Raw genomic sequence first — 20,772 nt, forward strand, 5'->3', positions numbered from 1 at the left:
TTCATGTATTTGAGGGGGTCAGGGAGGAGGGAGGAGTTAGGGATTGATGCTCTAGGAATATGAAGGGTTAACTTGGGGGAAGAATTTAAGAGAAATAAAAAAATCTCATTTGGCCAGATGACATGTTATTAATTTCATTTTCAGTTTTCTGATTACCTGTAAATTTGACCATTTCTCCTTTGTTCACCTTTGGTTTTACATGAGAGTATTCCTTGTTAACTTAGCTTTCAGATGAGTGTATGTGTGTGGTATGCTACTTAAGGAGTTAGTTATTGGTACTGTTTTTACAGCCATTTGAATGGAAAGCTAGCACATGCAAAAATCAAACGAACATAGAGGAACTCACTGTGTACCAGATACTATGTTAGGTTTTGGGATTACAAAAATAAGAATTTATGCTCTGAAAGCTTACCCTCTAGAAAGACTGGTTCTTAAACTTGGAGCCCAGGAATCCAAGACGATGTTTAAAATGCAGTTTCTCGGGTTCTCCTCACCCACCAAAAGTTTTCATTCATTGGGTAGGAAGTGGAAGGCACAGGAGCTTCCTTTTGATTGTGGTGCCGCTGATTCGCACCGAGGAACACTGTAAAAATAGGTACTACAGAGAAATGAAAGAAACGTTAGATTTAAGACGCCATCACTTGTAGGCCCGGAGAAGCACACACTGGGTCCAGTTTACGTAGAAATTTTGATCCTCAGCTCAAGAGCGGTCTCAGATCTCTGACAACCTCATACCGGTGCCGGTACCCTCGGGGGTGAGGAGACGAACGAGGGGCGGGGTGTCCCTCCAGCTCGGAAGGCCGACTGGAGCGCATAGTCGCCTCCTCAGTCCCCACCCACCACCGGAAGATCCACCCACTTCCTCTGGGCCCCGCCTCTCCGGCAGGGGTGGGGGCCCTCCGAGGCCCCGCCCCTCGGAGGGCCTACCACCAACGACGCCAGCGCCGGAAGTGACGACACCGGTGAAGCCTTTGGGGCGGGGCCTGGGCCGGGCAGCTCCAAAGGCTGCGATTTCACATCGGAAACAAAACAGCGGCTGCTGAGGAAGGAACCTCGGCTGCTGGAGGCCGGTGGCGGCGGCGGGGAAAGGGTAGGTGCCCGGTAGGGAGTTGGGGAGAAAGAAGCGCGCCCCTCATCTGGTGTCCTCACGGGCGGCTGCGGGCAGGGCCAGCCTTTTGTCGCCGTCCGGGCCGCGGAGCCGGTGTCCTGGAGGATGAGGAGCGGGGCGCGGTCGGGCGGGGACCGAGGAACCCCGCGTGGGGCACGAGGAGGGGCGGCCCGTTGCTCGGGCTCCGGGCGCGCGATCTTGTTGAAGAGAGATTCCCCTTCGCAGCTTGGTCCGAAGTGCTGGTTTCCCGAAGACCTCTCAGGGCGCAGGTGCCTTGGGCGGGGATTGACCGCCTTGCCTGGAGCGGAGCAGGAGAAAGAGGAAGCGCCTCGCGCTGGGTCTGGTTGAGCAACTGGTGAAACTCCGCGCCTCCTGCCCTGAGTGTGTCCTTGTCCAGGGGAGGCGAGTGGCACTCAGGGCTAAGTCCTTTCTGTCTCAGTGCGGGGCGGAAAACAACTGGGTCTGATGCTTTTGCCTTGATCGGGACTGTCACGAGGCATCTATGGCCAGTGCTTTGCATGTATTTTAGACACTTGGCGTTTTCATCCCGCTCAGATTCTTTTCAAATAAATATCTGCGTCTCTTTTAGGAAAGTAACTTAATTTTAAAAGCACTGCTTGCCAGCTTTGGACAAGAGGAATAAAGTGTTCAAGGTTTACTGTGGGAGATACGAATAGTGTGCAGATTACTATATGGCAAGGCACATTGTAAAAAGTCGTATTCGCTGAAGTTCGAGGCAGGTAGAGATTACATCTGGTTAAGGGCGTCTTGTTATTTGAGGTATCTTTTACAGTGGAAAGGTTTTCACCCTCAGAGTTGAATTGGGGAGGGCATTATATCAAAGGGTGTACTACGAAGAGGGGCCCTCTGGATCCTGAGGGTCCAGGGACCCAGTGTACACATTAAATAACTGTTGTGAGGGGGGATAAAAGCAGGAAAATGGATCGGAGCCTGTTAACAGCATTTGGCTGATTTCAGTCACCTGCAAAAGCCAATTTCAGTTCTCCTTAACTCATTTGCAGAGTTCAGCCAACTTAAACCCCCCTCCCACCTGCACTTAATAACAAGCCCTTAATAATGAAAAAGAAGCCTATTTATTGAGGGCATGGATTCCCTCACCTCTACCCCCCCTTCCCCAAAGAAAAGTAGATGATAGAAGCAGCATCTTTCATCTGCTTTTCCATTCATCTACTCCTCGTCCTTGGGTAGATAGTTACCACAATTCTGGGTGTACTTTCCTCTGAACGGATGTGATCTAGTGCTGAATTTTAAATTAATGGCTGCCCCTAGTCCTAGACTGCTGCGTGAATTTCTACGTGGGGAGAACTGGAGGATTGGCGTTGGTTTGTGAGAATAACAGGAAAGTTATGACATTTATCCATCAGCAGGGTTTATGTGGTCCTCTTCCTCTCTCTCAGATCCAGGTTTCCTCCGCTCCTGCTCTCCCACTACTGTTACATCAGATTGCAGGGAGAGACTTTTCTTTTGGATGTATTCTGAAAAACTTTTCAGAGCCTGCTAATATTGCCTCTCCTTCATGTAATAGATGCCAGGCAGATTTGGAAGGTGTTTTGAGCTTTGCTTTTCATAAGTTTTGTGATAATAACTTTGCTTTAAGTACGTGGGTGCTAGCATGAATAAGAGATTTGAGGTGACTTTTGCGTAATCCAGGTGAGATATAGTGAAAATTTGACTTTTGGTGGTGGCAGGGGCTTAGAAAGGAGGAAAAATATGAAGAGGACATGACAGCCAATTGAGCAGCCAGGAGTAAAGTGTAAAGTTGACTAGGAGGCTTTAAGTTGGAGAATGTGGAAATCATCACAGAAATAAGGAAGTTAGGAGCAGAGAACTAGTCTAGAGAAGAAGATGAGGAAGCAGTTTGGAAGTATCGCTTTTGAAGTGCCAGCAGTTGAAATATCCCGTGGATAGGGCTGGAGCTGTAAACATGAGTCACTGAAATAGACCTACCAGTTGATGTTGGAGCACTGGAGGAGATGCCTAAGGAAAGGAGGGGGACAAGGAGGCTCAGGCAGAGCCTTGGGAACACTTATAATGAGGGGGTGGAAGAGGATGAGGAACCAGCTGGGGGGAATGAGTGGTGGGAGGAGAACCTCCATAGTGCAGTGTCACAAAAACTGAGGAAGGAAGGGAAGCTTCAGGAAGGAAAAGGTTATCAGGGATTTTCAGGATTAAGGCTGTTTGTAGGAGAAAGAACTGAAGCTTTAGAGCAACACTGTCCAGTAGAAACATAATGTGAGCTACAAAGGTCAATTTTAAATTTTCTAATGAGCAAAAATTTTTAAGATAGAAATAGGTAAAATTAAGTTGAATAATATATTTTACATAACCCAATACATTTAAAATGTTTTTATTTCCACATCTAATTAATGTAAAAACGTACTTGTCTGTCTTCCCCTCTATATAGTGAGCTCCTCAGGTGAACAGAAGCATCATCTTGATTCACTAGCACCCCTAGTATCTATCGCAGTGTGTAGTTATGTAGAAGAAACCCAATGTTTGTTGATAAAGGGTATTAATGTTTGGTTTTCACAGTGCCTTGTACAGTTCCTTAAATTGATCTAAAGCAAATGAGAGAATGCAGGCGTTGCTGAGAATAGTCAGTGATTTACAAATTAATTAGATATAAATAGTCATTTTCTTTATTAAAGATTAATTGTGTTCTACCCATTTCCACAACAAATTTGATACAATGACTCAGGGTAATTTTATCTTCTGTGTAGAGTTATTGAAATTAAATTGGGGAGGTGGTGGAGAATCTTTACATAAGTAATAATACAGGACCATGGTCTCATAGCCACAGTTCTTAAATCCAAAAGCTCCTGAAAAAACTGAAAGGCTTTTCATAATTTATTTGACAGCAAAATCTAACCTGAACCTCTTTATGTAATTTAAGACTACTTTTACATTTCACTGCGTATTTGTTAATGTGTTTGATTTTGTAGTTCTATCTAAGACCCTGGGGGGACATTATAAAACATGGTATTTGCATCATCTTACCTTTACAAAATCCAAAAAATATATGAGTTCTAAACATATTTAGTCCTAAGGGTTTCAAGATAAAGGATTTTAGGTTTGTAAGTCTTTGTTCATTTTTTAAATTGCATTTTCTGAGACCACATAACCATTATTATTTAAAAACAACCATGATGACTACATTATAGACCTCTCCCAAACTCAGAGCCTTAGAGCATTAGCTCTCACTTTGCTTAAAGGTGACAGCTAGGGCAGTTCTGCTTTGCTTGTCTTGTTTTGCGACCCAGGCTGAAGGGGCAGTGGCTACCCAGAGTAAGTTCTTGTTGAGGGAACAGCAGAAGTACAGAAGGCAAGGCCACCTGCACAAGCACAGTTTAACTGTCTATACCACATCTGCCAAGATCCCATCGATCAAAGCAAGTCATAAGATTGTGCCCAAAAGCATGGACTGGGCAGTAGACTGCACCCACCTTGAAGCCAAAGCAAGTCACAGAGCCAAGCTCAACATCACTGGAGAGAAGTATATTCCTCCCTTGGGGATGCTGGGGGAGGGATTGAATATTTGCTGAATAATAATCTAATCTACCACAGATGGTTCACAGAAGTAGAGTGGGATGGAAGGAGGCAAAAAAAATCACCAAATAGGATGTATCACTATCCTTGCTCTTTTTAGAGTCTACTGCTTTCACAAAGCCTCTTGTAGGGCTGAGGAAATTATTTGCTCCTAGTCTCTTAAAATTCTGAGGGTCTTTCTAGACTGTATTCCTGATGTTTTAAGTTAGTTTCAAATTATTTTTATTAATTTTAATTTTGTTACCTTGGATGGACTTCCCTGGCAGTCCAGAGGTTAAGACTCCATGCTTCCAATACAGGGGGCACGGGTTCGATCCCTGGTCAGGGAACTAAGAACCCAAGTGCCACCTGGCATGGCCAGAAAAAACCAAAAACAAAAAAACTGTTACCTTGGGATGTAATGAGAGACAGAAATGTACTTTTCTGTTGGTGTTTCCTTAAATGGAATTTTTAATAAGCTTCTTTTGGGAGTTTTAAACATTGCTTCTGTGATACTTTTCGAAGTGCTGATGGATAGAAGGTTTCTGGTTAGATGGACTTTTCTGTTCAGCTCATCTAAACTAAGAGATTATTTGTATTACCCTGGAGCTTTTTTCTCAGTCTTTGTATATAATAGAAGAAAATTGTAGTTACCCATCAGAAAAGGATTTCTTTTTCCTTTTATCTGATTGACCAAGTATGTTGAGAAAAAGGAAATGGATGGCAGTGAATTCAAGTGTTGTGCTGTAACAGTCTCAGAAAATATTTAGCAGGTGGCCGGAGAGAGAAAACACCAAAATCTACTTACATCCCTCCTCCCACTCCCTCTGCAATCCAGGTCACATGAAAGATCCTCATTTCCCAACAACTGTCTTTTCTTGTTCTCAGGGCACTATTAAGAATGCTATAAAGTCCACTAGTGTCTTTTGCCTCGCTGCTGGAACAGTGGGTCATTGGCCTTCTCCATGCAGTCATCAATTGTTTTCAGCTGTTATTGGACCAGAATCAAATCTAGCTTTGCCTGCCCCTTTCTTTGTACCAACAATGAGTGTTTGTTCACCAGGCCTGACTGAAGGCCTGGCTAGCCCTGTTGCCTACCTTTGCTTCCTACTGAGCTCCATGTAGAGAGCAGCTCTTCCAGAGAGGGCCACCCTGCAGCATTATGATCTTCAGTGCATCAGTGGAGGCGTGAGCTTTCTCCTGGTGAACTGGCAAAGACCTGGGCTGGGCATCAGAATATCTGGGTTCCGGAACTGGTGTCACCTGCCTCATAATTGTGCACTGGCAAATTCTTTCACCTTTCCTGAGCCTTAGTGTTTCAGGTGTAAATGGATTGAGGGGGTGGGGATGGAGGAGAAGTGGTTTCAGGACTCCTGCCAGCCCCCACCTCCATGGCCCATGGTGGATACTAAAATCCTCAGATGCTTAAGTTCCTTATATAAAATGACATAGTATTTGCATATAATCTAAATACATCCTCCTGCATACTTTAGATCATCTCTAGATTACTTATGATACCTAATACAATGAAATGATATGTATATAGTTGTAAATACAGTGTAAATACTATTGTAATTATTTGCTGGCACAAGCAAATTAAGTTTTACTTTTTGGAACTTTCTGGAATTTTTTTCCAAATATTTTTGATCTGCAGTTGGTTGAGTCTGGGTTAGTATAGTGTTGGAGTATGTTAACGTGACTACTGTATTATTGATGATTCTTACAAAGTTTGTCTGAGAAAGCTCCAGTATGATAAACAGTTTGTGTGATTTCTTTTAATAGCTGGACAGATCCTACAAGCATAAAGCTAATAATGCAGCTGCTTAAATTAAAATGACCAGAGTATCATCGTAGCTTATCTTTAAAAAACAAAAACAACAACAAAAACCAGAATAACTGCTAGGACTGTGTATTGGAAATGCTTTCGGCACTTCAGTTTTTAATTTCTAATTAGACCAGTTATTGAAGTTTAAGATCTCATTTACTACTACTTTTTTTTTTTAAGATCTCATTCACGTCAAAGCAATAGTTTTACTAGTAATAAAAATCAGCTCAGTGTATCTTTTTATTTTATTGATTGATTGACTGATTGGCTGCATTGGGTCTTCATTGCTTTGTGCAGGTTTTCTCTAGTTGTGGCAAGCGGGGGCCTCTCTTCCTTGCGGTGCCCGAGCTTTTCACTGCGGTGGCTTCTCTTGTTGCAGAGCACGGGCTGTAGGTGAACGGGCTTCAGTAGTTGTGGCACATGGTCTCAATGTTGCAGCTAGCAGGCTCAATAGTTGTGGCTCACAGGCTTAGTTGCTCTGCGGCATGTGGAATCTTCCCAGCCCAGGAATGGAACCCTAGTCCCCTGCATTGGCAGGCGAATTCTTAACCACTGAGCCACCAGGGAAGTCCTCTGCTCAGTGTATCTTAAGGCTCACTCTTATAAACTCCTAAAGGGCAGGGATGAAATTTACATAGAGGCAAAGTAGTGTAATATGTGAGCCTTTTGCTCCTTTGCTTACTGAATGTGACTTCGGGCAAGTTCATGAACTTCTGTGCGCCCTATTGTTTTCATCTGTAAAATGGGTAAAATGAACATAATTAAATCCTCTCAGTGTCTGTCTTTGAATTTTCATATAAGTAGACAGCCAGTAAATGCCTGTTTAGTGAATGGACATTTTTCTTCTGCTCATATTTTACCTGTAAATGTACTACACTTTTTATTTATTTTTGCTTGCATCATCTTTTCTTACCTTTTGCTTGTTTCATTTGCCAAACACTGTCTTGTTTACTCGGTTTTGTTTCTGAGGGATCATATGAGACTATCAATGACAGATTTCTAAGGGCTTTTCTGTAATAGAGCTGTACTTTAAATGACATGGTACAGTCTTCAGAGCAGCCAGTGGAGGTAACCCGTTGCAACTTTTTCTGTTTGCTATTCTGTGGCATTTCTGCATTAGCTGAGGTAGTAGGTGCTGTACTAAATGTTTTTGTGAAAAAGAAGGGAATAATGGGTGCTGTGTTGCTGATTAATGTTCAGCGTACAATTAGATAGTCAACTTTTAAAAATCTAGAAGCATAGGTCAGAGCATTTACTTTCACTACTTTGAAAATTTAACTTCTGTTGGAATCCACCACCCTTTTGGGTAAGCTAACATACCTATTGCCAAACCCTAAATATAGGTTTACACCCACAGAAATCTATTTGACTTTTTAAATTGAAGTATATAGGAATGTACACGGATCGTAAGTATACAGCTCAGTGAATTTTCACAGACTGAAACCTCTGTGTAACTAACATCCAGATCAAGAAACAAAGCATTACCAACACCCCCAAAAGCTTCCTGTGTACCCCCTTCCAGTGATTACCCCCATAAAAGTAACTCTTAAATCTATTCTTAATTTTAATTCATTTTATTTTTAAAATAAATTAACATTATGTATTTAAAACAGAATTGCATAATTACATAATTACATCTTGTTTGCTTCATATTAATTTGCAGTCCTCTGATTTCATGCCAGCTAACTATGGACTTAAGTTGGAGGGGAGGAGAAAGGTAGGCATGGTATTTAAAAGCATGTAGGATAGGAACTTCCCTGGCAGTTCAGTGGTTAAGCTTCCACTGCAGGGAGCTCGGGTTTGATCCCTGGTCGGGGAATTAAGATCCTGCATGCCACGTGGCACGGCCAAAAAAAAAATCATGTAGGATAGAAGGGAAAGCATACCTTGATTAAGAATTTGTCATGATTTGAATGATCCAGATATAAGCAATTAAGGGTTAACTGGAAGTCAGTACCTTTACTAGAGAAAAAGTTGCTTTATGTGTTTTTGATGAAAAAATTATTAGAATAAGAAAGTAGAATATTTAGAGGGTAGAAGATGCTGAAGTTAAAAGTCAGAATGAAACGACATTGACAAAATGCTTTCATGTAAATATGTGCGTGGTAATGTTTTAGATACTGTAAGTGAATTAGAATACTGCTTAGGTATGCAAACAGATTTTTTTCCTTCTATATTTCTGAAGACTTTCAATGAAAAGGAAAGTTGAAGTCATAAGGAATTGGCTGATGAAGATTCAGGTAGACAGGCAGATGGGAGTGTGGCCTCCCAGGAGGCTGAAGTCTGGGAGACAGAATGAAGTGTGTGAGCAAGGCTGTGCCGGGATGCATAGGAGAGGCTGGAAGTTCGGAGTCAGCGATTTTGGTCCTGGTCGGCCCAATTGTGTGCTTTTAAGCAAGTCACTGAACTTGGGTCCCCTTCTGCTTTTGTAAAATAAATATGTTACCCATTTACCCTGCCTTGGGGCATTGTGGTAAAGAAAAAAAATAAGATGATAAAAAGAAATTTTGCAAAATTAAATGCACTAGACAGATAATTTTATGGTGATATAAATTAGGTTGGATTGGAAGAGGAATGTTGAGAATATTCTTTAAGATCATGTAGCTCTCTTTGCTCTAGATCTGAAATCATTGATATGGTGATTGAAAATACTTGGTTTCTCAAGTAGATCAACTCGTTACCAAGAGGTATCTTGAGCTGACAAAAGTTTGTCAGTTGAAGGTCCTGGCAAATTAATACATTTCTGGTTTACAAATTAGTCTTATAAGTATTTAATTGGTATGAATGGATTTACTAGGATTTGACCAATCTGGGTAACCCAGTAAAATCCTATTTCAGACCTAATCCGGGAGCCTGCAAGTGACAGCAGCCCGCGAGGTCCTTAGAAAGCTTGGCCTGGAGGAGAACACATGAAAGAAAGGTTTGTTTTTGCTGAAAGTAGTTTATGAAAGTGTTTCAAAATAAAAGTATGATTGTAATGCACAAAAGATTATTTTCTTTTCCCCTTTTCAGAACCCCAAGAGACTCTGTCTTCTGTGAAAAAGTATTTCTATACAGTTGCTCCAATGACAGAGTTACCTGCACCCTTATCCTACTTCCAGAATGCACAGATGTCCGAGGACAACCACCTGAGCAGTACCGTACGTAGCCAGGTACAGTGTCAACCTCTACAACTGCCCTTTCAGACTGTGGATTCAGTGACCACTCTCCCTCACCTCCAGGAGAGGTTCAGGGGGCTGAGCAGGCTTTCTCTGCTTTACCAAATTTACGTATTTGCTGAACTTCAAGTAAGGGAAAGCATTGTACCATTTGGTGCAGGAGACACAAGGTTGCGTGAGACTTGGGTGTTGATACAGTTCCTCCCTGGCTCAGACATCACCTCCTCCTCTGGCGCCGGCTCCAGCTTCCCCAGCTGTTTATTATTTTACCTAGCTTGCTCTTACTCTTCTGTGGTCTGAGTACATTTTATTTACTTTTAGTTTTTTAGCGCCTGGCCTGGTTCTTGACAGTGCTCAGTAAGTGCTCATTGACAGAACGGTGAATGCAGGGCTGAGTGTAGACGTCCTCGGGCAGGTCAAAGAAGAGAACCAGGAAAGGGGCATAATCGTGGCATGGGACACAGAGACTTCACTGGGTACACACACAGACCGGAGCTACTTGCCACTCTGTTAGCTAATCATTACAGCTTGGAGGCAGAGTCCACAGATGGCCTGTGAGATGGCTGCGGCATCGGTAGTGTTTTTAGAGGTGGAGCCAGAATGGGGGAAAACACAAGGCCAACTGTAAGCTGGCCATGGGGGGTGGGGGGCACACTTTCCTCTATTAGAACCAGAGGGCAGAACCAGTGGTGGAAGGAAACAGGTTCTGGGTCAGTAAAAAGAAATGTCCTCACAAGTATTGTACGTCTGAAAGAGCATGGACTGCCTTGTGTACTAATGTGTGTGTGTCACTGAAAGCAGTTACAGAGGCTGGAAGTCTACCAGTCAGATCTGCAGAGGGTTGGCTCAGGGAATGAGCCATGAACTAGAGCACTAGATGGCCCGGAAGTTCCCTTCACACACCAGAGATTTAGGATTCCAATTAAGGGTCAAAATGTGGGAGGAAGGCTTCACAAAGTAAACTTTGATGCGGATATGTAGGATTACAATGGAGCAAACTAGGAAGTCATAACTGAGAAGAAATAACACTAGTGGAGGAAGAATTTTCCTACAGTATAAACCAACAGGCAGGATCTACCTGGAGGTATGTCAGCAGAGGCAGATCACACTGTATTGCTAGAGCATTTTTAAGCAAGTGAAATCAAGTTAAAATGAATATCAAGGGGTGCCCTGAAAGAGAACACCTGAGGGGTTGTGGGGGGAGGGAAGAGGGGCTGTTGCACCGTGTGCCTGGGTGGGTGGTTGATAAGCAGTGGTACAAAAGCCTGGTATTTCTGACAACACACTTGCTCCTCTGCTGTGTGTAGGCAGCTTGACTTACTCCTTTTTGCTGTGCCCTAGGAATGGCCTTTTGAAAAGTTAGGCTGGGCCAGATTATAAAGTTCTTGGGGTACAGGCTGTGAAAGTTTGGATGCTACAGACTTTGTACTCATTTTCAAACTGTTACTTCAGAGAAGAGAGAGGAAAAGTGGGAACAGCAGACTTGGGTCTCCGGGTGCCCCTTCCTTAACCAAAGCAGCTCCTGTTTGATCTGTTTTACATACTGAATTCCGTGTATCCCTTTGAACAGAAGATTCCACAGCTAACAAGTTAAATGTGACTCATCTGCTGCCCCAGTCCCTCCAAAGACATCTTCATCTCAGAATAAAATCTAGTCTCTGGGGTTTTAGCTCTCCCCTCCCCCGCCTGTGTTATCTCTCACCATCTTCCCCTCCCTCACTGCTTCCTCAGTTCTGCCTCTGAGCCCTGGGTTCTCCTCCCATCTTCTCGCTGGCTCTCTTCAGGCCACCTCCTAAGTCACCTGATCAGTGAGGCCTTGCCTTCCTTCCCTGCCATGGGACACTCCCTGTACCCTTTCTCAGCTTTACTTGTGCATAGCATTTACCAGTATTTCTAACATACTGTCTGCTTGGGATTTGTTTGCCTGCTTTCCTCCAAGAACAGTGCTTGGTGCATAGGGAGCTCTCTGCCGTTGGTGTAATACTGTTTATATCCCTCACACTCAGGTTTTGTGGGGCTTTCCTGGTATTTTTTTTTTTTCTACTGTGGCTTTTTTTTTTTTTTTTTTACTGCCTCAGTGACTGATAAATTGAAAAAAGCGGTGCTCTAGAGTAGGTACAAACGATACAGGATTGTTACTGGTAATTACATGTGTTCATGGTCTGATTTTAGCGAGTCTTAGACCTCATATTCTCAGTGGTACCTTCCAGATGTATTAGGGCACCACTGTCTAGAAAATCAGGCCTAATTTATTTGTTTAATTTTGACTCTGCTATTGATGTGATATCAAATAAGTTTATCTTTTACCTTCTTAAAAATATTCTCTACAGCTTATAAAGATCTTATGTATACATTCTCATATTTTTCAGTTACCATGGGATAAAGTATTATTGCCATTTTACAGTTAAAATGTGTGTCCAAGACCACATAGAAAATTAAATAACAGACCTGGAACTTGAAACTGTGCTTTCTAATCCCAAATTTGCTCCAGTATTTTTTTCTGTTCTTCCAACTGTCTCGTACCCCAGAAAAATGTTGTAATACTGAAAAGAGATACTGTACAAAAAAATTCTGGGGAAGAAAATTACAAAGTCTATGTATTCGTTTTGCACCAGTGTACTTTAAAAAACCCCAAAGAACGAGGAAAAGAATCTCATCATTAAGTTTTTATAGCTGAAAAGCTATAAAGAAGCCATTGTATAAGTATATGCTCTGGTCGGTTCTGAAAAAATGGGGGTAGGTCCATATTTAAGTTGGACGTAGAAAACTGTTTTTGCAGATTAATTGAAAGCAGCTCTTATTTCTGCTGTTGGATAGTGGAGCTATTAGATACAAGTACCTGAAGATAAGCTTCTGCGGGCACAAAAAGTCCTTATCAGGCTTATTCTTTATTTGCTCAGGACTAGTTTAGAGGAATTAAAAGGAAATTGACAGATGTGGAAAGTGTGAATCTTTCCACACTATTCAGGAGGGGAAACTATCATATTGAGTGTCTTCAGTGTGCTCGACTCTGTGCTAGGTGATGTCACAAACATTATGTAGTTTTAGGGCCTGGCATTTTGTGGACATTTATCATAAGTGAGTAGATTTCCCTGTCTTCCCCTCCTTTAAGTAGCTACTCTATTAAAGTGCTTATCTATATTACTCTCTAGTCTGGAGTACACAAACAGGCTATTTTACATTAGATATTACAAAAAGAAAATTTATTTAAAAATATTTTTGAAACTGGAAGGAGAGTGAACAACTCCTATACAGACTAGGTAAAGATCAGTGTGAAAAAGTGAAGCCTTTGTTCCTTTCTTCTACTCAGTATCTCCCTCCAAGGTCAGGAACATCCCAAGTCTTGAACTCATATCATGGGGCAATCCTTTGAGTTTGGGAAAGAAGTAAGAGGTTAACCAGGTATTCAGAATTGTCCAAGAACACTGATGAATTGGCATTTAGGGCTTGTGGCTGAATGACATGTAAACAGGTTCCTCAGAAGGAAGAACTAAGTTTGATCCACTTGTGATTTGAAGTAGTTATGTGCAAGTTTGGTTTAATTCAGCTGATTTCTTAGTACCTTGTTTTTCTCATCTGTAAAATTAGCTGATTTGCTAAATAAATTCTCTTCCAGAAGTTTTGTTGTGACCAGAAGTTAGGGTGGCCAGCTGCCCCAGTGTGCCTGAGACTGAGAGCGTCCTGGAAGGCAAGACTTTCAGTTTTAAAACTGGGGCAGTCCTGAGAAAATGAGATCAAGGTGATTACCCTATAAGAAGTATAATGAAATGGAAATTTTGAATCTGATTTAACCAAGTCTTACTCAATTAGATAACTTTTCTTGTGTAACTTCAAGTATTATTACATGATATATTGTTAGTGTTCAGTAGAAGAAAACATTTAGAGAATTTTTCTCTTTCCAAAAGTCAAGTGTTTCCTGTGGCTTTATTCTTTTGTAGGCTACTGCAGAAAATCTCATTCACAGTGAAGGGATTTGAAGTTTGGTGAGATTAGTCAGAGCTGAAAAATAGTGGGTTTCTTTTAATCCAAATATTTGTTTCTTAAATTTTTATTATGTTAACATTTTAAGCATGTAGAGAAAATATGGCAAATAATATAATGAGCAGCCATGTACCCACCCCACCTGCTGTAGTAAACTTTAACAGATTATCTTTTTGTTTTAATTGCATCATTTTATTGTTGAGGTATAATTTGTAAACAGTGAAATATGTAGATCCTAAATGTATAATTCAATGGATTTTTAAAAATATGTATACCTGTATAAGCAATATGACAGTCAAGTTGTAAAACATTTACATTACCTCAGAAAGTACTTTTATGGCCTGTTATAGTCAGTTCCTACCCACCATAGACAATCACCATCCTGGTTTCTTTCATTCTTTTTTTTAGTTTTTATTTTATATTGGAGTATAGTTGATTAACAAGGTTGTGTTAGTTTCTGGTGTAAGGTGAAGTGATTCAGTCATGCATATACATGTATTTATTCTTTTTCAAATTCTTTTCCCATTTAGGTTATTACAAAGTATATATAACTGTATAGCACAGGGAACTCTACTATATGACATATTGTCTTATTTGCTGTGTATACGTTATTTTTGAAGAGTATTTTTACTAAGTTTTTTTCTGTTCCCATTATATATTGATTGTATGCTAAATGAAATCGTAACCAAACAAGACAAAATTTTACATTTAATTTGGGAAGATAATCTAGTTATATAACAAAAAGAAATTACAGATAAAATCGAAATACCTTTCCAACATTTCCCTTCTTTTCCCAGGATGGTAGTTACTATCCTGAATTTGGTGTTTATTATGCTTACTATAAATATTTATGAACATAAACAATATTGAATATTATATAATTACTTTGCATCTTTTAAAACTTTATATAAAGTGTGTGTGTAAAAGTTGTAGAAGAAAGTTCCCACATGTTTGAAATTTATATATGTAGGTATACGCTGCAGAAGATACGTGTTTTGGAATTTATATATAGATGCATGTAGTTCTAGTTCATTTTATTTTGTGAATATATTAAAATGATCTATTCTTCTGTTTTGGTAGTTTCCAGTTTTCACAATAACAGTGTCGGTCACAATGACATTCTAATTCATGAATCCTTCTGCACATGTGTGAGTTTCTCAAGGATCATTGCTGCGATTGGGTATAATGATCTTAAACTATGTTAGAGATTGCCATATGCTCTCCAGAGTGGTTATACATCAAGAGTGTATGGCTGTTTCCATTCTTTTACATCCAATTTTTGATATTGTCTGACTTACGTGTTGGTTGGATGGGTTTGAAATGTTATATATTTCTCTAATTTCTAATAAGGTTGAGCTTTTTTTTCTTATTGGCCATTTGCATTTCCTCTTTTGTGAATTTCCTGTTCATGATCTTTGCCTATTTTTTAGTTGGTTGTTTGTCTTTTTCTTACTGATTTTGTAGAAGTATATTTTTGGAGGGAGGAGGGATGCTAATCTCATATTGGCTGTATGCTTTTCAAATATTTCCTCCTCTGTGGCTTCAGTTTGTTGATGGTGCACAGTTGAAATGTTTTAAGTAGGTGAATTATCCTTTTAAAAACAAAAATTATTTGTATTTTTTTAAATTAAAAATAGTTTAAGAAAAATATTCAGCAGCCCTGAATATGAAAAAAAGCTTTTCCATATCTTATAAAGATAGACTGAACTGAAGTAAACTATACTGGAAACTACTGTGTGGTCCAGATAATGTTCAACTGTTCCATTTATTGTTTTACATCCACACCAGAGAAGTCTGACAAGGAAAAGATGGGTGATTTTGGTGATTTTCCTCTTTTATTTTTTCCCACATGATCTGTAATATAGTTATAATTTAAAAAGAAAGGTAAAAAAAAATAAAAATAAAAAAATAAAATAAATTTAAAAAAAATAAAAAGAAAGGTATTTTTTTTTTATTATTATTATTTTATTTTTTTTTTTTGGGGGTACACCAGGTTCAATCAACTGTTTTTATACACATATCCCCATATTCCCTCCCTTCCTTGACGCCCCCCCCCTCGATTCCCCCCCACCCTCCCTGCCCCAGTCCTCTAAGGCATCTTCCATCCTCGAGTTGGACTCCCTTTGTTATACAACAACTTCCCACTGACTATTTTACAGTTGGTAGTATATATATGTCTGTACTACTCTCCCGCTTCTTCTCAGTTTCCCCTTCACCCCCCGCCCCCTCCCATACCTCGAGTTCTCCAGTCCATTCTCTGTATCTGCTTCCCTGTTCTTGTCACTGAGTTCATCAGTACCATTTTTAGATTCCGTATATGAGAGTTAGCATACAATATTTGTCTTTCTCAGAAAGGTATTTTTAAAGAGGAAATTTTTTGAATGTGAAGAAAGTTCATGAAAGGACAGTGTGCTACCTGGGGAATATCTGTGGAAAGAGGGGAAGCATTCAGGGTGCCCATGATGACTGACTAAGAGTAGTGGGGGAATTAGAGCAACTGATGTAAAAGAAACCAAAAAAGCATGATAGCCTGTGGTCTTGGTAATTGGAATTTATATTTTGCCCTTGATAAAAGCTTCAGTTGTATTTGTCAGCCTCCTTTTTAAAAGACTGAAATGTTTACAGTGTATTATAGAAGTTTTCGTAAAAAGTATTGAGTTTTTGGAAAGCTTTAAGTAAGCTTTCATTTCTATAAAACATCTTAATTCCTGCTAATAACAGATAAGAGGAGTTACATCGTTTTCACCTTTTCACTTTTTAGAATTTTTTCACTTTTTCATGCTTGTTGACCCCATCTAGGTTGTGAAATCCCAAAAGGCAGAACTTTGTTCATGTTTCTGAGCTGACCTTAGAGTTTATTGATCACCCAGTATCTCTAAACCAGTTCAATACAAATCTCCCTACAAAAGAACAAAGTGGTTTTTGGTTTTTTTCTCACATTAGCAAGAGAAAATTTTAAATTTTCTATCAGCACATAAAAGTCTGAAGTGAATCTTATTAGTTGCTTAAGGACTTCATGTTTCGTGTGAGAGGATGCCCTGGGCTCCCTGTTCTCTGGACACACTTCCTTAGCCATCTCACATCACTGCTTTTGCCACCATGTCATTATCTGTACCACTGTTACCATGTTGGGCAGAGCTCCAGTTTTTATGTAGAACAGCTGTCAAACAAGTTTGGCATGTCATAGAACCAAGTGGAGAATCCATTTTATTTATTTCTCCCTCAAGAATGCGTGTCCTGATTCCCTGAGATAGCATTCAACCAAAATTTTACTACTTTCCGTTAGTTTACCCACCACCTCTAACTAGAAGCTAGCATGGACTTCATGTTTGTTTTTGCTGTTGATTGGCTCTATCTATAGGGACTGAAGATTGGAAGGTATACTGACTAATGACTCAACTATTTCTGACAAGGGGCAAAGCTTGTAAGTTGTGAAATAACTGAAGTTCTTTGTTTTCTAAATGTATTTTGCAGGTAGGATATTAAAGTAGCTCTAAGAAGAACATTATTTGGGCCTTTTTTTTATACTTTGTGATCAGTCATCCTTTGATTTACTTTTACTGTACCTATTAATTTGTAAAGTTTTATTTTCTGGTGCAAAATTTTGAGTAGAGTTAGGGAGAGTTTGGGTAGAGTTCATGTTTTGATTTGATGTCGACTTACAACTTTTATGTGGGTTAGCTGAGACCGTTTTGCTTTTCTAAGATACAAGGCAGTGATTTTTTTTTGAAGTCAGTCTAAAATTCATTTATATTATTAATTAAGCCTTATAAAATGTATGTTACAGGAGTAATTTTCAAATCTTAGTATGCACTGGAATCCCCTAGAAGAATTGTTAATGCAAATTCTCTGGCCCTAAACCTAGAATTCCTGATTTTGTAGGTCTGGGATAGGGCCAGAGAATTTGCCTTTCTGACCAATTCCCAGATCTTGCCAATGCTTCTGGTCCAGGGACCAAAATTTGAGAACCACTATATTTGAATAAAGAGTTAAAGGGAAAGTGATGTTAGAGAAAAACAGATTTATAAATTGAGGACTCAGTATTTTCATTCATATTAGTTTATTCTGACCCAAATTTTCTAGTCCTTAAGGAAATAAATTGTCAACAGCCTTTTTGATTTAGAATAGAAAAAAATCAGTCATTTGATAACTAAAAAAGAAACCTTAAAGTAGTAATCCATTAAAAGGTCGATAATAACTCTCTATGTAAAGCAATTGCTGAAGAAAACATGTCAATTGTTACCTTCTGCTGCTAAATTTACATTAAAATGTGTCTGTCTTTATAAAAGAAGGTCATCTGCAATATCTTTTCTGAATTCAAAACATTAAACGCAGAGAACTTTACTAAGTTACTAGCAAATCATAAACTGGCAGAACTATCCCCCTCATTTTCTAGATGATAGTGGGTCACTTTTTTAAAGTGTGAGAAATCCTATAAAATTAAACAGAATGCAAATCTATAAGCCGTTGAAAGTGGTGATTAAGTACTTGGGACCTTGAGGAGAAAAAAAATAAATGAAAGGAGCGATCTAAATTTAAGCTGAATCAGGTTCACAGGCTCAATCAGCCTCTGGATGATGGCATTATTGTACTGTTTATGGTAATGAATTTGTTTTCCTGTTTATGCAAAAATGAAATAAGGAGAAAAAACTTAAAATCTTGGTGACCTCCAGAGGAACATGCTTGTTTTTGCATGAGAGTAAAGTCAGAAATCTTTGGCACAGATCTTAATAGTTTGTTTAAAAAAAAACAACTCTAGGTTCAAGCCTAACACGACAGCACCATAAAAGTTAAATATTATCTCTCACCAGTTATATCAGCTCTTCAGGGAAATGACAGCCTTCCTTGATGGTAGAGTAATGGTTAAAGCTCTAACTCTGGGCAGTCACACAGCTTGGGCAGGTGCTGGGTGGAATTCTGCATGCTGTTGGAAACATATTGCGTATGATTAATAAATATTTTCAAGTTTTCCACATAACTTGCCAGTTCTTCAGTTAAGCTACTCTTCTAGTTTTTTCTTCAGTGCAGGCTTAGGAGCCTCATATTTCTAATTGTGGAAATCCAAACAATATCTATAAAGTCTTAAAAGAGTGATCCTTTTTCTTATAAGTAAGTATCCATCTTAAGTAAATAATATGCAGATATATTTATATCAGCATAAAGGAATACAGTGTTGATTTTTAGGCATATTGACTTATTACATGCAAATGTATACAAGAAATAATATTTGATGAAAAAAGTAGGATGCAATATTTGTGAACACTCACTGTAACTATGTACCTGTGTGTGTATGTTGGAAAACACTAGAATTTGAGATGTTGCTAGAATGAGTTGTTTTCCTTATAATATCATCTAAGTTCATATTCAGCAATACAAAATTATAAACTTAAATGTGGCAAAAACTGCCATGAACAAAGTCAAAAAACAAACTGGGCAAAGGCTTATAATGCCTAATGACAGATATTTCTTCATATACAAAGAATTCTTATGAAGTCAGAAGGGACATAACTCAAAAGCAGTTTGGATATGAGCAATATAAGTATATGGAGGAAGAAGAAGAAATATAAATGGTAATAAATATATGAAAAGGCTAGTTGATCAACCTTACTAGTAATGAGACATAGAAATGAAAACCTTTCATTTTTCACTTATGAAGTGAGCAAGGCATGATCCCCATTGCTACTAAAGATGTGGGGAAATAGGCATTCTCATCTGATGTTCACAGAAGTTAAATTTGTGTTTATTTGGAGGCACGTTGTCAAATGAGTCTGCTACATGCACATGCCTTTTGGAAATAATTTGGCAATTAAATCTAAAAAGGCATATACCTTTTGACCTAGTGGAGCATTTCCACTTCTAGAAACTTACCCTATAAAAACATTTCCATTAGAGTGCCAGGAAATACAGACAAGAATATTTATTGAAACATTATTTCTAACAGTGAGAATTCTGAGATGACCTCAGTGTCATCTTACGGTTTACCCAGTCGGTAGTGTAAGATAATGGTGACTAGTAGGATCTTTTGACTAAACTGTCTGAATCAGAATCTCTGCTCTAGAACTTCTTAGCTCTGGGATCTTTGGCAAACTATCTGATCTCTCTGAGTGTCAGTTTCTCTATCTGTTAAATGAAGTTTAGAATATTAGTAAACAGAGTTTTATTAGGATTAAATGAGATGACTCACCTGTAGTGCTTAGCAGAGAGGGTCTTGTACATACATAGTCAATAATCTTCGTTACTATCAAAATTGTCATTATTACTGTGCCTTTACTGTAATGTTTAAGTTGAGGTATATTTACAAGTGTTGGTATAGAAAGGTATCTGATATATCAAGTGACAAAAGAAAATTGCAGAACATGGCTTTAAAAGTATCTGAAAGTACGTCAGATGGCTCACCGTGTTCATATTGTGGAGAAGAGATTAGGGAAGACACTTATTTTCTATGTTATAAACACAAGTTGATAACACTTTTTAAAACTTCTAAAAAGGTTTTTAAACTTTTGTTTATAATATTTCTTTTAACTACAGAAATAAAACTGAACACCGGGGACAGGCAGGCAGAAAACAAGGTTAAAAACAAAAACAAATGGACAAGCACTACGCTTTATTAAAAATAGCTCCACAATTTTTGCTGCCTGAGAACTACTCCCCCTGCTTGAGGGTCCACATGCCTTTAGTGGCTGGACCTGTACTTGCATCATGTTCTGAAGTGACAGAAAGGAGAGAGAATTAAAATGAAGCCTCTGACTTAATGGTGTAGGAGCTCTGGGGAATGTGGCTTCATAGGAACTCACTTCCCACATACTGGCCACTTCCCATAGGACCCCACCCTCCCTGAAACTCACAACATTTATATAGTGAGTAATCCTTCCTCTGTCACTGAAATGAAATCATTTATAATGGCTACTACAACACTGGTTTTTCTGAACCTTAAAAATAGCCTTTAAGGGCAAAGCTGTGCAGGCAGTAAAAAGATCCTTGGTTGCCTGAGCGTCGGGGGAAGGGAGGGGTAAATAGGCAGAGCACACAGGATTTTAGGGACAGTGAATCTATTCTGTATGGTACCACAGTGGATGCATTTAGCATACATTTTTCAAAACCCATAGAATATGCAATACCAAGGGTGAACCCTAAAGTAAACTGGATTTCGGTGG

General features: G+C 39.3%; 1 protein-coding gene across 3 annotated transcripts in view; it reads left to right on the plus strand.

Moving 5' to 3' along the window:
* The first annotated feature begins 970 nt into the window (after window positions 1–970).
* Window positions 971–20,772, plus strand: part of PSEN1 (presenilin 1) — a 76,302-nt gene continuing 56,500 nt past the window's right edge. For 2 of the 3 annotated variants that reach the window (XM_057733746.1, XM_057733747.1), the window contains exons 1-3: window positions 971–1,090; window positions 9,318–9,399; window positions 9,492–9,631. Coding sequence is in view for 2 of the 3 variants with exons in the window: in XM_057733747.1 (XP_057589730.1) it covers window positions 9,545–9,631 (87 nt within the window). In the remaining variant the exon portion in view is untranslated. The remainder of the gene's footprint in view (window positions 1,091–9,317; window positions 9,400–9,491; window positions 9,632–20,772) is intronic. The other variant, XM_057733748.1, reaches the window with a different exon arrangement.

This window comes from Hippopotamus amphibius, chromosome 4 (genome assembly GCF_030028045.1).
Source record: "Hippopotamus amphibius kiboko isolate mHipAmp2 chromosome 4, mHipAmp2.hap2, whole genome shotgun sequence".
NCBI classification, from domain to species: domain Eukaryota; kingdom Metazoa; phylum Chordata; class Mammalia; order Artiodactyla; family Hippopotamidae; genus Hippopotamus; species Hippopotamus amphibius.